The 17,328-nt window shown below is 40.7% G+C and overlaps 1 protein-coding gene across 3 annotated transcripts in view; it reads right to left on the bottom strand.

Annotated features, from left to right (window-relative positions):
* TNIK (TRAF2 and NCK interacting kinase) overlaps nucleotides 1-17,328 on the bottom strand; it is a 412,061-nt gene that overhangs the window by 61,339 nt on the left and 333,394 nt on the right. For 2 of the 3 annotated variants that reach the window (XM_029213867.1, XM_029213868.1), the window contains exons 13-15: nucleotides 16,236-16,346; nucleotides 14,033-14,221; nucleotides 4,912-5,076 (exon numbers count right to left, since the gene is read on the bottom strand). In XM_029213867.1, coding sequence (XP_029069700.1) covers nucleotides 4,912-5,076; nucleotides 14,033-14,221; nucleotides 16,236-16,346 — 465 coding nt within the window. Of the gene's footprint in view, nucleotides 1-4,911; nucleotides 5,077-14,032; nucleotides 14,222-15,300; nucleotides 15,388-16,235; nucleotides 16,347-17,328 lie in introns of all 3 variants that reach the window. The other variant, XM_029213869.1, reaches the window with a different exon arrangement.

Raw genomic sequence — 17,328 nt, 5'->3', positions numbered from 1 at the left:
AAAAAAAAAAAAAAAAAAAAAAAAAAAGAATGTTACAAGAGACAAAGAAGGACACTACATAATGATCAAGGGATCAATCCAAGAAGAAGATATAGCAATTATAAATATGTATGCACCCAACACAGGAGCACCTCAATACATAAGGCAAGTGCTAACAGCTATAAAAGAGGAAATCGACAGTAACACAATAATAGTGGGGGACTTTAACACCTCACTTACACCAATGGACAGGTCATCCAAACAGAAAATTAATAGGGAAACACAAGCTTTAAATGACACAATAGACCAGATAGGTTTAATTGATATTTATAGGACATTCCATCCCAAAACAGCAGATTACACTTTCTTCTCAAGTGTGCACGGAACATTCTCCAGGATAGATCACATCTTGGGTCACAAATCAAGCCTTAGTAAACTTAAGAAAACTGAAATCATATCAAGCATCTTTACTGACCACAATGCTATGAGATTAGAAATCAATTATAGGGAAAAAACCCCATAAAAAACACAAACACATGGAGGCTAAGCAATACGTTACTAAATAACCAAGAGATCACTGAAGAAATCAAAGAGGAAATTAAAAAATACCTAGAGACAAAGGACAATGAAAACACGATCCAAAACCTATGGGATGCAGCAAAAGGAGTTCTAAGAGGGAAGTTTATAGCAATACAAGCCTACCTCAAGAAACAAGAAAAATCTCAAATAAACAATCTACCTTACATCTAAAGGAACTAGAGAAAGAAGAACAAACAAAACCCAAAGTTAGCAGAAGGAAAGAAATAATAAAGATCAGAGCAGAAATAAATGAAATAGAAACAAAGAAAACAATAGCAAAGATCAATAAAACTAAAAGCTGGTTATTTGAGAAGATAAACAAATTGATAAACCATTAGCCAGACTCATCAAGAAAAAGAAGGAGAGGACTCAAATCAATAAAATTAGAAATGAGAAAGGAGAAGTTACAACAGACACCGCAGAAATACAAGGCATCCTAAGAGACTACTACAAGCAACTCTATGCCAATAAAATGGACAACCTGGAAGAAATGGACAAATTCTTAGAAAGGTATAACCCTCCAAGACTGAACCAGGAAGAAATAGAAAATATGAACAGACCAATCACAAGTAATGAAATTGAAACTGCGATTAAAAATCTTCCAACAAACAAAAGTGCAGGACCAGATGGCTTCACAGGTGAATTCTATCAAACATTTAGAAAAGAGCTAACACCCATCCTTCTCAAACTCTTCCAAAAAACTGAAGAGGAAGGAACACTCTCAAACTCATTCTGTGAGGCCACCATCATCCTGATACCAAAACCAGACAAAGATACTACAAAAAAAGAAAATTACAGACCAATATCACTGATGAATATAGATGCAAAAATCCTCAACAAAATACTAGCAAACAGAATCCAACAACACATCAAAAGAATCATACACTACGATCAAGTGGGATTTATCCCAGGGATGCAAGGATTCTTCAATATATGCAAATTGATCAATGGGATACACCATATTAACAAATTGAAGAAGGAAAACCATGTGATCATCTCAATAGATGCAGAAAAACCTTTTGACAAAATTCAACACCCATTTATGATAAAAACTCTCCAGAAAGTGGGCATAGAGGGAACCTACCTCAACATAATAAAGGCCATATATGACAAACGCACAGCAAACATCATTCTCAATGGTGAAAAACTGAAAGCATTTCCTCTAAGATCAGGAACAAGACAAGGATGTCCACTCTCACCAATATTATTCAACAGTTTTGGAAGTCCTAGCCACAGCAATCAGAGAAGAAAAAGAAATAAAAGGAATACAAATTGGAAAAGAAGAAGTAAAACTGTCACTGTTTGCAGATGACATGATACTATACATAGAGAATCGTAAAGATGCCACCAGAAAACTACTAGAGCTAATCAATGAATTTGGTAAAGCAGCAGGATACAAAATTAATGCACAGAAATCTCTTACATTCCTGTACACAAATGATGAAAAATCTGAAAGAGAAATTAAGGAAAGACTCCTATTTTCCATTGCAACAAAAAGAATAAAATACCTAGAAATAAACCTACCTAGGGAGACAAAAGACCTGTATGCAGAAAACTATAAGACACTGATGAAAGAAATTAAACATGATACAAACAGATGGAGAGATATACCATGTTTTTGGACTGGAAGAATCAATATTGTTAAAATGACTATACTACCCAAAGCAATCTACAGATTAAACGCAATCCCTATCAAATTACCAATGGCATTTTTTACAGACCTAGAACAAAAAAATCTTAAAATTTGTATGGAGACACAAAAGACCCCGAATAGCCAAAGCAGTCTTGAGGGAAAAAAACAGAGCTGGAGGAATCAGACTCCCTGACTTCAGACTATACTACAAAGCTACAGTAATCAAGACAATATGGTACTGGCACAAAAGCAGAAATATAGATCAATGGAACAGGATAGATAGCCCAGAGATAAACCCATGCACCTATGATTAAGTAATCTATGACAAAGGAGGCAAGGATATACAATGGAGAAAAGACAGTCTCTTCAATAAGTTGTGCTGGGGAAACTGGACAGCTACATGTAAAAGAATGAAATTAGAAGACTCCCTAACACCATACACAAAAATGAACTCAAAGTGGATTAGAGACCTAAATGTAAGACCAGACACTATAAGATTCTTAGAGGAAAACATGGGAAGAACACACTTTGACATAAATCACAGCAAGATCTTTTTTGATCCACCTCCTTAGAGTAATGGAAATAAAAACAAAAATAAACAAATGGGACGTAATGAAACTTCAAAGCTTTTGCAAAGCAAAGGAAACTACAAACAAGATGAAAAGACAGCCCTCAGAATAGGAGAAAATATTTTCAAATGAATCAATGGACAAAGGATTAATCTCCAAAATATATAAGCAGCTCATGCAGCTCAATATTAAAAAAACAAACAACCCAATCCAAAAATGGGCAGAAGACCTAAATAGACATTTCTCCAGAGAAGACATACAGATGGCCAAGAAGCACATGAAAAGCTGCTCACCATCACTAATTATTAGAGAAATGCAAATCAAAACTACAATGAGGTATCACCTCACACCGGTTACAATGGGCATCATCAGAAAATGTACAAACAACAAATGCTGGAGAGGGTGTGGAGAAAAGGGAACCCTCTTGCACTGTTGGTGGGAACGTAAATTGATACAGCCACTGTGGAGAACAGTATGGAGGTTCCTTAAAAAACTAAAAATAGAACTACCATACGACCCAGCAATCCCACTACTTGGCATATACCCTGAGAAAACCATAATTCAAAAAGAGTCATGTACCACAATGTTCACTGCAGCTCTATTTACAATAGCCAGGACATGGAAGCAACCTAAGTGTCCATCAACAGAAGAATGGATAAAGAAGATGTGGTACATATATACAATGGAGTATTACTCAGCCACAAAAAGGAATGAAATTGGGTCATTTGTAGAGACGTGGATGGATCTAGAGACTGGCATACAGAGTGAAGTTAAGTCAGAAAGAGAAAAACAAATATTGTATACTAATGCATATACGTGGAACCTAGAAAAATGGTACAGATAACTGGTTGCAGGGCAGAAATTGAGACACAGGTGTAGAGAAAAACGTATGGACACCAAGGGGGGAAAGCGGTGGGGTGGGGATGGTGGTGGTGGGATGAATTGGGAGATTGGGATTGACATGTATACACTAATATGTATAAAATGGGTAACTAATAAGAGCCTGCTGTATTAAAAAATATTAAATTAAATTTTAAGAAACCTTGAAATTTGCTGCAGTTATGGTTTCAAATTGAGTCTGCTTATAACCATGGTTTATAATTGGCATGATTTCTATTAAAAAAAAAAAAAAAGTACGCCATGGAAGGTTAGGCCTGGACTCATATATAAATAAAAACAAACAAGTGCCAAGCTGGCTGGTACTGAAAAATCTTGGACCTCATATACTAAAGGCAAACTTAAAACCAAGACTCCTTGATCGTATCTACTCTTAAACTCCAGTTCAAATAGCATTACATATTTCAAAGGTGACCTCAGAATATTCTGTGGAAGTGTTAACCCAGGATACCTGGAAGAAGTTTAAGACATCTGGGTGAAAACATCTACATTACCTTTATTTTTCATCTAATTTCATACTTCATTTCAATTCCTATTTCATTTTTGGTATATATAAAATCCTCTAAAGCTTCCAGAAACTTCCTCCTTATCTAAAAGTGGAGATATCTTCTTTTCTTTTCCAAATAGCTTAAAACAATGGTTCTCAAACTTCAAAGTGCATCAGAATCACTTGGAGGCTATTAAACCCCAGACTGCCAGGCCCCAACCCTAGAGTTGCTGACCAGTAGGTCTGAGGTGGGCCTCAGAATCTGCGTTTCTACCAAGTTTCTGGCTGATGCTATGCTGCTGGCCCAGTGACCACACTTTGAAAACCACTGGCTTAGAAGACACAATTTTACCTTACCTAGTCCATTTAATTTTTTCAGTTTCAGGCTCATGCGAAAATCCCAAAGAACAAAAGATAATATAATAGTTTATACGTATCAAAGGTCTACACAAATGTTAGTTTTGGTAATTGTAACTGAAAGGATGCTAGTTCTGACCTGGCAGGAACTCCCCCGGGTCTCCAGAGAGGCAATTTACCAAGAAGTGACTTTGTGGTTGGCTTAAAGTTAAGGATGGTGCTTTTTTCTTTCTTACTCCTTCTGCTGCCTTTCACATTCAGTGGGGTCTCCTATCTTACTAGAGATTTGATATTAAAAGCCATGACTTGGCTGGACCCATGCCTGAAACCATATTACAATTTCCTGGGCTTTTATTAGACTTTACTGTATATCTGTTGAAAAAAGCCAGTGGAATGAAGGGAGGATGTACCTGGGGATCTACTGGTCTGAGCATGGGGGGTGTCCGAGCAGGCTGAACCCCACTGATGCTGAAGGACTCCGACCGTGGGGGCAGGTTGGGGTCTGATATCCTGTTGGCAACCTTGTGAGGCATGGCAGGTGAACTCTGCCGGTTGAGCCTTGACCGTTCTTCTACCTAGAAGCCAAAAAATGAAAAAAGACAGAAAGAAAAAAGAGTACCTCAATGGATGGAAGCTGATTTACTTCCTAGTTACGATTTTCTGTAGTCACCTGCACAGCCATTTTGTATCCCTCTGATCAAATCACTTTAGAAAGCTGAAGCTCTCCCTATCTGCTCTGCATCAGAAATTTGCAAAAAGCTCTTTCTGTCAGAGTAAATACTAGCGTGAAGAACTCACAGAACACTTAAGCCATCATCCTTCCATCACCCATTATCTCGTGCTATTCCGTTGGCTGGGAATTAGGGATCTGCTTAAGAGTTTGCCGTGCGTTAGTTGGAACACCGTCCCGCTAATCGGTCACAAAGCCAGGGGTCAGTGAGGGAGAGAGGTAACTACGGCGGGCATTACGATTGCTTGGGGAAAATAGAAAACTGCTTTGAGCTGACTCATGGGACAGGGCAGGAAAGAACACAGGAGGGCTGGCAGGAGGATGAGCTGAGCGTACTCACCGCCATTGATTTCTTCACATGCCCTACTCATGGGCAAGTGGGCCTCTCACTCAATAAGCATGGCCTGTCTTATTTTTTATTTATTTATTTTTCTGGTACGTGGGCCTCTCACTGTTGTGGCCTCTCCTGTTGCGGAGCACAGGCTCCGGACGCGCAGGCTCAGCGGCCATGGCTCACGGGCCCAGCCGCTCCGCGGCATGTGGGATCTTCCTGGACCGGGGCGCGGACCCGTGCCCCCTGCATCGGCAGGCGGACTCTCAACCACTGCGCCACCAGGGAAGCCCTGGCCCATCCTAAACTGACTTCCCGTATCATTTTCTTTTTCTCTCTTTTTCTCCCTTTCTTTTCGGGTGTCTCTCCCGGCTCTCTAGAATACACTGTCCCAGCACCTTCTTTCCATTCCAGCCTGGGCTCCACTACCTCCCTCTACCCTCCTCCTGCCTGTTTCTCCACACATGGCACTCATTCTTGCTACTCCTCCTCTCCTCTCCCTCCTCCAACCCTCTCTCCTTTCTGGACACTTCATTTCCTTGTCATTCCCTTTCTGCAGAATCTCTCTCAGCCCAGAGGGGATAACTGATCAGAAGTGCTTTACAGGGAAGGCTCTCTTTACAGGCAAAAGTTACCCTTGGTAACTTATTTGCTGCAGACAGACTGTGGCTGAGGACAAATTAAAGGAAATTTTAGATAAACAAAATGTACACTGCAAGACATGATTTAAAATCTTCGACAGCTTTAAGAGGTCTAGCACTTTTCTTCCAGGTCCACCTTGTCCTGCCCTTTATTTCTTTAGGGTCAATTTGACAGTTGTAATTTCCAAATTCACGGGGGCAATGCACCCTACCCTGATGACCCGTAACTCTCTTCTGCTGACTCACTATCTTTGTGTTGCAAGAGCCTGTCATGGAACCCACATGCAGGTCCTCAAGACATATTTGTATGTCTCAGCGAAGAGCTTTTTTTATCTATTTTACTTCCTGATTTGAAAGGAAAATTCAAAAGAGCTATTGTTTCCCATCCTCCCTACCCTATTTTGAATCTTCCTAGAGGCAAACTCAGTCTCATACACAAGATAAGTCTGTTTTTAAAACTCTCAAATCAACTACAAACATGTTAACATGTTAACATGTGCCATAGTGTAGAAAACCACCCTCTTGCCTCTACTTAGTGGTAATTTGAACACCTCTTCCCTGACCGTGGCTGTGCAGGGTACATACAATTGGCATCTAGTTGACTTTGGTTTTGAAATTCCACGTCCCAGAAGCTTACCACATACCAAATAAGATTAGCTGCAAAAAGCCAGGAATATAAACCAGAACATGTATACTTTGTATGTGTATGTGTGCAAAGTATTACATCAGCAACAATGGGCTATTACTGCATTGAGCAAAAGGAAATAACAAAGCCTGACTTGAGATAAGACCACAAAGAAGAGAAAGTCCTGCAAGGACAACCACAGATAAACTGAGACCAAGGCATGCAATGTATTGCTTTTCCAAATACTAGACTCTTTGAAAAGAAGGTGACTATTTCCAGATGACTGGAATTAGTCAAATATTAACCATTTTCTTATTTCCAGGGAAGATCATTAAATAGATAAATCACATGTATAAGTACCCCTCACTACCTGAACTCTCACCATCCAAACCATTGCTGTCTGAGGTCAGGAATCCAAGAGGTTTGGACTCATTTTCAGATAAATACCTGGCTATCCAAACTATAGCCACTTATTACCTGACATTTAGGAGCCAAATATTATAAGGGAGTGAAGAGTACTTGCTATTATTGTTTTTTTAGCTGTAAAATATCTCAGACTATTTTAAACCCACATTCAGAAACAGCACATTAAGAATAACAAAGTCTGTCCCCCAAGACTCCATCTTGAACAAAGAAATTATATTTGAGATAAAGAATTTTTTTGGCAACTGCCAGTAACAAGGCTCCAGTAAAGGCACCACCTTTGTCTCTGATAGCACCGTGGGCCACACGGGCCCTAAAGCTGTTGTTAGAAATGAATGGGGCACAAAGTGGGGTGCTAATTTTCACAGGCAGTTAATGGGTTTAATTAGTCAAGTGTAGCTATCACTAATGTACTTCTAGTAACATTTGCTATGCCTTCTCTAAGTTAAACACTAAATCCTACCATTACTATGTTTCAGTTTGTGCCATCATAAATATATGGTGTGAATAATCTATTGTTTACTCAGTAGATTATTTCAGGATAAGTCCAATGCGGTGAAATTTCCTGGGTTGAAGTCTGTCCAAAGAAATTTGAAAATCCATGTGACAGGTGTAACAATGAGGCATCTGGCTACTTTGTCTCAAGAAAATCTGGTCCTAAAGTCTTTAGGAAGAATAATGCTGCCTGTTGCTTTTGCACCCAAGGGTATTGGAGCAAATATATCAAATTAAACATCCAAATAACAGTTTCAAATGGACAGAGGGGAAGCTGGCCTTTCTGCTTATTTTGCTCCTGGGCAAAGGCCTGTCTCCTGATTCATCACATCTTATGTCTACTAACTGAACAGTGAGTGGGACAAAAAAGAAGGTGTTTTCCCCCAGATTAAGAATATTTTGTGATTAAAAACTGGCTTACAATCAAGATATGTTTCAGTCTGCCTTTCATGATACTAAAAAAAAAAAAAAAATCTATTAGCTGAGTCTTTGCTCCAACCTCCTGCTGCCAAGAAGTTGTAAAATATCTTAAGTACCACCAAAAAAGAGTGTTCTAGTAGCATCAGATAAAGAGTGTCAAGGTGCTAGACCATAACAACAAGACATTTATAACAAAGGATTTCACACTTGACGGGATTATCAATAAATACAGAGAACAATATTAGGAGAGACTGATCAATTTTACTATAGAATCAGGTTTTCTTCTTATTAAAAGGATCATTTTAACATCAAAACTAAAATAACTTTGGAGAGGTTTGGATAACCTCCACAGAAATGCTATACTATTTATTATAGCATTACGGGGAGAAAGAAAAAATAACTGTGGTCTCAGAAATAAAATTCTGCTCCAGGCAGGACTGTGTTATCCACTGGGTACTAAAAGAGTGATGTCTAAGGCCTTTGAGATATATAAAAGTTGCATGAATACAGACGACCTGAAAAGAAACACGTTAATTACAGGATTTGAAAAAATTTCAAAATAAATAAAAAAACATTGAAACAAGTATAAGTGTAAACATTATATCAATGTCAACTGTTAAATTGTTTTGTACATTTGAGAACAATTTATAGCTTCCAGTGTCTCACTTAGCAATAATGAATGATAGCTGCTGAGAGAGAATTTCAAAACAAAATTATAGAAGCAATTTTTTAAATGCTGACAACAAAATATATTTACTATGTCATATGGGTGCATTTTAATAATACTTTATATGACTGTAGGGTCTGTGGGGTTTACGAAGCTCTGAGAAGGCCTGCCTTAAGAGCTAATATGTGGTGAATTGAACACAATCGTATGGGAATATTTTTTCCCCAACTGGACAAAACAATTTGATTTTTGTCTTTACTGGCAATGTTGGAGGAAGAGAAAGAAGTCCAATGATTTTTAAGTCCTCGTTAGGTACTCTGACCCTGCACTCACTGGGCACATGAAGAGCTGAGTCACGCTGTCTTTTGGCAAAACCACATGGGCAGATGGCTGCTGAGTAAGACTGGTGCTATCCCTTCTCTGGGGCACCTTTGAGGACAGGGGAGGCTCTCATTCATAGGGAATGCTTAAAATGTAACCTTGTCTAAAGATAAGGGCCTGGACTAGCTTTCCAAGACCTACTCCTAACCACTGATTGCACAGAAAAGTACAGATCCTCCTGTGAATGGAGCACATAACTTAAAAGTAATGAGGCAAATCTTTGGCAAGCTGAGATGGGAAATTAAAAACTGTGTATCTATCACTGGGGAGAGGTAAGTGGAAGAGACGGGAGATGCATGTGAAATCCCAACCAGAAACAACAGAGGCAAAACACTTATTCCTTGTGGGCAACAATGGCCTTGGGAGCAAAATAGAAATATGTTGAATCATGTATTTCATTTGCATTTGTACAGCGCCTACAGTTTCAATGGCACATTCACATACATGGTTGCCCGGGATCCTCCCAACCTTGAGACAGGAAGTATAGGTGTGGAGGCTGCACCTCAGGAAGACTATGAGACTTCCAGGTCACAAAGACCGTAAGTGGAAGAACTTGAACTCAAACAAGCTCTTTCCTATTTCCTGTCAGGTCTCTCTCATGCTAAATCTTAAGAGAGATAAGCAGAAACTGAGGAAGGATGGGAAAAGAGCCATAAACTCTCTAATTGGAATATGGGACCTCATATATAAAATAATTCATATAAAAAGAAAAAACCATCAGTGTAGAGCAGAGAAAACAAGTGGAGAAGAGTTCTTATGTACAAGGATTTCAAAGTCCAATGGGCTGATGGGATATAAAGAGACATCTTGGCCCATCATTTGCCAAATAAAACCATGGCCAGATGACTGGCATGCATCAGAGAGAAAGAACATGATGAAGTGTTAAAAAAAATATTAAAATACCATCGCATGCAACACTCATGTAGACAGAGCATTCTGTCACTGCTGTGTGCTGGTGAAAATTAAAAAATAATTATTGCCAGGCCGAGACAATCACATGCCATTATAAGAAGCAGGAATCTGTACCATTAGAAAGAAAGGGCATTATAAGAAAAGGAATATCCATCTTTCAAAAAGTGCCAGTGGGAAAAAAAACCCTTCAAATTTTGCTGATGTTTAACAGAATATCATATTGATGTTTTCACAAAACAAATCTGACTTCCATTCCAATCTAGAAACGGCAGGGAATTTGAAAGGGGTGAGACTGCCCCCCACTCCTCCTTTTAATGGAGACATTAATGTTCCTTTCTGGCTGAAATCTGAAAATCAAAGTCAATGTAACATTTAGGACAACTAGAAAACTCAGTAAAAGGAGAGAGAGAAGAGCTCAAGATTTGCCAATAACCAAGTATTTTCATTTGTTCTTACTACACCTGACAGATTAATAAGAAAGGAAATGAGAAATGTGATGATTTATGTTTTACAAAATGAAGCAACGAAAACACAGAGGACGAAACATTATAACAATATTACACTGCTAATGAAAAAAATGTCGACTGGAAATAAGGAAAAGTAAGTGGATGGAAAAGTAATCAAAGAAGGAAAAACCACCCTGATGAGAAGGTATAGAGCTGAGTTAGGAAACAAATATGGGAGCAGATTACACAAGAGGCTGCTGCGGGTGGAAGATGGCCAGGTGGTGTCTTCAATGGCATATGGGGCAAAAAAAGCCCAGACCCTCTATCACAGGAGACCATGGTATAGCTGCTGCCTACCCATCCCTGGTGAGGATATTTTCAAATTATATCCTCACAGAGGATGCCTTTGAAAAAGAAAATGGTACCTTTTATTCTACCTCCAAAAGAGAGTTTAACCCAGGTTCTTTTTATTGGTTGATAATTAAGATACTGCTGAGCTAGAAATTCTGTCCATATCTAAAGTCTTGAAATGTATTTCACTGTCTGGCTACTTTCAACCCCACCTACCTCCTACTATAAGAAGAGAAACCTGTAAATAAAGCTCTAGAAGAAAAGTTCATACATTGCTGATTAGAATCATTGAGAGATCAGGAAAATAAGGATTCTCACACTCATTTTTATTCCCATTTTAAGAAGTGGGTGTTAAAAAAATGATGAATTAAACTAAAGCAGACAACTATTTGTACTTATTTGTATACCAGTTGCTCCAATCCCCAATTTAGCACCGTCACTCATTCTATCATCTAAATGTTTCATCTTTCTTCTAAAATATGAATACCCACTCTAAGACTTGGGAACTGTTTCATGGATAGGTGGTTAGTTGGAAGCTGGATTATGTTAAACACACCCAGGAGGATAGGATTAAATCTAAAATCCTAAAAGAATGTTCCCACATGTCTAAAAGTCCATGAAGCCCAAAGGAAGAACTCCAGCTGTCAGGAAGCCAGGGACCTTGGAAGATGTCACCCACCAGAGGTGGCCCAGACTTAGGATGGCCCGGGAACCTCACATCGGGTGTGCTTGATGACACAGCCCTGCTGTCTGCACTCCCACTGGCTATGTTTCCTTTACTGCTAGGAGCCTGGCTGAGAAGCACAGGGGAATTAAGAGGTCTACAAAACTGCCCTGATGATATCTGCAAAGATTTGCCCCCAGGAACGGCATGGCTTCTGAAAGCCTGGGAACTGTGAATTAGTTCTGAAGAGAGGACAGGCCAGGAAATTTAATGATGAGGACAAACAGTAATTAGAAAATAGTGAAGTCAAAATGTTTAAGTTCAAATCAAAACATGCTGGGTAGAGGTGGAAAGAAGGAAGTGGAAACTGCTTTATGTTTCCCCCCCCTTTTCTGGTACCTTTGTGCATGAGGGAGCTGCACAAGGGACAGAAGAAATTCTGGTATGCTTTGCAAGGTATCATGGTCTTCTCCAATGGGATCTGTTGGCGTCCCTTTCCTAAACTCATGCTTGGGGCTGGGAGCACTGAAGGTCAGGGGGTCATGCATCAAAGAGAGGTCATTTAGTGATGCAGCACTTCTTAGAGGAGTCGAGGTACTTGTATGGATGCATGAATTCATGCCCCTCCTGCCCCGAGGTACACATGAGTCTCTAAGGCCCTCCTTACTTGCTGTAATGGACAACTGGGGGCTCATCACTTTGGAGATGCTGGGAGAGGACACACAAATGACCTTAAGTCCTGACTCTCGAGTTGGGCTACATCTTTGCGAGCGAGATCATCGCTTCGTTGATCTCACTGTGGTCCTTGAGGCTCGCTGAGGCTTCAGTTGCTCTTCAAGACCAAGTCTAATAGGATAAGCTGGTGAACCTTTCTTCCATGAGCGATGCTCAAACAGGGGTCTTGATCTGGAACCATTAATTTCTGCAGGTGCTACTGGCATTAGCTTAGGGGAGGCTAGTTTTTCAGCCTCTCAATACCTGCCATGATCACGAGCTGTGAGTCTGGCTTAGCTGAGGGTTTAAGCTTGATGTGGCTAAAGGATGGTTTAGCAGTGGAGGAAGGTGACACACCTCTGCTAGCCAGGAACCACATCAGCTGCTGTTGGACAGCATAGTGATTGCGCTTAGCTGGAAGAACAGGGGGGTTATTAAGGGGTTGGCGCTGTACCTGGGAGTAGGATCACAGAATTGAATTACTGACCTGGGAGAAAGAGGCAGCTGTTACAGACATAGGTAAATACAAATCGCATTCATAGACTCTCAGGGAAAGTGATCAAAAACATTCTTGACACTGAATGACTTTTCTCTACAGATTTAGTTTTTAAGTTTTCAAGGTTATTACTTTTGTAAAAATAGTATAAAATCATTATAAAGGATTTAAACATAAATACATAAAACATAATACATAAAAGTATTAACAAGTTTAAAGAAAAAAACTCTATAGTTTCTACTTCCCACAAACAGCCATTATTAACATTAGGACAACATAATTTCAAGCATTTTCTATACATATGTAAGATAGAGCAGAAAATTAAAAATTATACAAATAGGATCTTACGTAAGAAATCAGGTTCTGGTAGTATTGTAGTCTAGATAACTTGAAATAAGCTCTAGCTATAAATATCTGAAGATACTAGAAGAAAATGCAGAGTAATATAAATCACCCTTTCAAATGACTAGTTATGCTCACAAGAAAATAAAGGAAATCATTAGTTGCCACATTAATGACAGAACTGAAAACCAGGGTGTCAGGCATATGAGATGACACAGCGACTTCCTAGAAGGGTTGTTTATCTTGGAGAGAATTATTATTTTGTTTGTTTGCCTTACTCATTTGGTTACCACCCTTTTTTTCCTACTATTCAAATAATTTTTAATGAGATTTTTAAATAGCTCATCACAGAGTCAAGTTCCTGCAAATTCTTTCTTAGTCTAGTAGTTGAGCAAATGAAGGACCATTACTTTGAAAGTATTTGCAAAAGAAATATAAATGGCCTCTGACCCGGTAAGTGAACCACAATCACAAGTCTGGGTCCAACTGTGTGTTCACTGTTACTACAGAACATGGAATGTTAGTGACAATACTAATGATCACTTTTAGGGTCTAGGTATGGATAGGAAATGATCCTACCTAGAATTCCTTAAGTCTTAAGTCATATTCTTCCATGAAAAAGTCACTAAAAATCCTCCTGCCACAAACTCAATTGGATTCCAATAAGGAAAAGGATTTTCTACTTCCTGTTGTTACTTACAAAAAGAAGAACAAATGGATTAAGGTAGAGAAATAATGTTACAGTTCTTCCCAAAGCAAAGCATGTGTGTCTCATAATGAATTATTTTCCAACTTTGTAGCACTAGTTTAACTCTGTTTCTACTGGAGAAACTCATTATGGCCAATTTCTCCAATACAGCACAGGTACAGGCTGTACTTGCTTGCTGACTTACCTCCTTGGCCCACGCTGGTTTCTCACTAGGACTCATCCCTTCTTTGTAATGGTACAGTGGCTTCTTCTCCACAGGCCTCTGCTCCTGCCGCTGATGCTGAAGGGAAACCAAGTAGTCTCTCTCTTGCTTTAGCTGTCTCTGTAGTCTTTCTGCTTGTCTCTGTTCTTCTAACTGTTTGCGCTTATATTCCTGTCCAGATCAGGAAAGGAGAACAAAGAAAAGGCTAAATCACCATACGGAAACCATTGGCCAGTACCAGTGAAGCATGCAATGGAACCAAAAGAGATGATAAATAACAAAGGACCTTAATACCAACAGAACCACAAGAGGACATCAGGATGTGCCATAGAGATAAACTACAGCCTTGGGTTAGCATCTGCACAGAATGTGGCATTTAATGAAAACACTATTGTTTTAACGGCAACCCCTACAGAATACCACCCTTTGCAAAGTGACTAGCCCTTGGTGAATTGTAACCAAGAAAGTGGCAATAATGAGGACATTCGGATGGTCAGCACGCAACCCCTATAAGGAACCGTCCACTTCCTGATTTAGTAATTAAATCATTCAAACATGTACAATTAAGTACAAAACGAAATAAGTACCTAAAGATACTGCCTAAATCATCTTTTGTTTAACAAAACTTGGACCAACGAAACCATTAGCAAAAACCATGTACAGGCTAAAAAAATATCACAGTGCCACTGAATAAAAAGTTCAGTTAAAAAAAAAAAGATACACCAAGAAGCTCATTTGGAGAGCAGTGCAGTAATAATAATAAAAAGTACTTCAAGTGGAAGCCTCCTGAGCAGGGAACACAAAATGTTCCCATCGTAAGGGTAAAACTAATAGTCTGCAAATGAAACATGACTACAGAGCTGAGCGGGTTCTTACGGAAGAGGGGCGCTTTGCTGTGATTGTATTCCAGCATGTTGCAAATGACCTCAAACATTACTCTGCAATAAACACAGTGGGTCTCAAAAACAGTCTGAACTTATAATAAGGCTGGATTCATGTTAAAGTTTCACCAATAGCTGGAGTTAATAAAGAATGCATAACAAGTATATTAAACACATTGACTCAGCACACTGGGTCAGGAAACGAATTAAGTTTTAGGAGATTTTCCAGGTCCATGAGGCTTGGAGGATCCCCTCCTTCCTGACTGGCATGTTAGAGGAGACCACACACACACACACACACACACACACACGCACGCGCGCGCGTGCGATGAACACAGAGCAGGTCAGCTGGCTTGGCTTTCCCATTACCAGAAGTAGAGCTTGTTCATGCAGTAGCTGCTGCTGCAAGATCTCTAACTGTCTCTGCTCCTCCTCTAACTGTCGCCTGATGTACTCCTGGAGAGGTAGGTGGCAGAGAATTCAGAGGAACACAACGAGAGAAAGAAAGAGAGAAAAAGAACCGGTAATTTCAAAGCTGACAAGAGCTGCCAAGTGAAGTGTGGAAGGAAGGAGGGGAAAAAATACCCAGACACCTCCTCGCTAAACAGGAAAGGTACCCCGCACCGAAGCAAAAGCGTTTCAATGCAGTCAAAAGCACAAGCCCTCTACCTGCAACTGCAGCGGACTGAGATGGCTCAGTGCTTTGCTGTTAGTTACTCTTTGGTTTGGAGAACCGAGCTATATTTTAAAACTTTTCATGACAGGTTCCCTCTTTAGGGGCTACCTGAAATTAACAATGCCATAAAGTTCAGAGGCTCCTGTGCAAGCAGCAGGGGTAAAATAATGGTTGAATGCCATCATGCACTGCCTTTGTAACGGAACCATCTTGCAGTTCCACTGCACTGTCAGAATGTGATTCTAACAAAGGGAGAAAGGGCCTGCATCGATGGCTCCAAGTCCTGGAGACCAGAGCTGCCTGAGTAGAAAAGCTCTTCTGAAGCGATGAAAGGGGAGCACTTGGCTTGTTTATCACGCTCCAGTGCTACTTTCAAAGTAGATGCCCAGGGTTGGGAAAATCACGAGATCCAGGTGCGTCAGGGGACTTCGGCCTGGGGAGGAAGCCAGGTTGAATGAGTGGGCTTTGCCAAGGTTGTGCGTTTGACTTTTTGAATAGGTGAGAATAGTTGCTTGAGAAAGAGTAAAAACCTGCTTAACCTGAGCAGACCTAAGAGCAGGTGACCCACAGCCCAGAGGCGGCTGGTGCTGGCGCTCCCGTGGGGCCGCCTGTGGGGCCCCAGCTGTACCTGCTCGTGCTCCGCGCGTCTCCTCTCCTCCTCCCGGCGCATCTGTTCCTCGTAGTGCCGCCGCTGCTCCCTCTCCTGCTGCTTCCGCAGCTCCTTCTCTCGCCTTTGTTGCTGTGGGGCGACAAGCAGACAACCGTGAAGGGAACGGGCAGTGGCGAAGGGTGCCGGGAAGCCAGCAGGGAGAGCTGCAGGACCGTGGTTGTGAGCTCTTAATGACATGCCTGCATGCCTGAGGTTTCCTCGCCTATGCCACTGGGGGACGCATTGGCCAGGATGGGCTGATAGAGAGCAATTCAGTGTTTACCACGCAGGTGGGCTCCCCAGGTTTATACATCTCCCAAGAAGTTCCCATTCAATGCGTCCTCCCAGTTGGCTGATGAAGGTTTCCAAATCAGGGGTAGGTAGAACACCGATGTATAATCAGTTACTTATTATATATCATCAAACTGTTTGTGAGATGCTACAGGCTTTAGCACATTCGCAATGCTCATGCCATTCAGTCTTTTGGACACCACGTAGGGCAAATGTATCAAGAAAGCAAACACCAGGGGCTTCCCTGGTGGAGCAGTGGTTGAGAGTCCGCCTGCCGATGCAGGGGACACAGGTTCGTGCCCCGGTCCAGGAAGATCCCACATGCCGCGGAGCGGCTTGTCCCGTGAGCCATGGCCGCTGAGCATGCGCGTCTGGAGTCTGTGCTCCACAGCGGGAGAGGCCACAACAGTGAGAGGCCCGCGTACTGCAAAAAAAAAAAGAAAAGAAAAAAAGAAAGCAAACACCAGAGAAGGGAAGTGACGTGTTCAAGGCTACACAGTAACTGTGACTGTGGGCAAAACAGAATCTACTGACTCCCACCTGGTCACTCCACTTTCTGATAGACCCTGCTGCCCTTCTGTTTTGGGGCAGTCACTTTTAAGTGTCAATTTCAACTTGTCACTCAAGTACGATGTTAAGCTCAGGAGCCACCATCATCTCATACAATCATTATGCCTCTGAAAGTGGACGTCATGGCAAGCATCTTTCATGCTTTATCCTATTTCATCTGCACAAAAATCTTTTCAGGTAGATGTAATTAATACTACTATCTCCTATTTTA

The sequence above is a fragment of the Monodon monoceros genome, unplaced genomic scaffold (assembly GCF_005190385.1).
Source record: "Monodon monoceros isolate NGI ecotype Baffin Bay Population unplaced genomic scaffold, NGI_Narwhal_1 Super_Scaffold_11, whole genome shotgun sequence".
Classification (NCBI taxonomy): Eukaryota; Metazoa; Chordata; class Mammalia; order Artiodactyla; family Monodontidae; genus Monodon; species Monodon monoceros.
The sequence above is the reverse complement of the archived record's forward strand: the minus strand, read 5'-3'. Positions and strand labels throughout refer to the sequence as shown.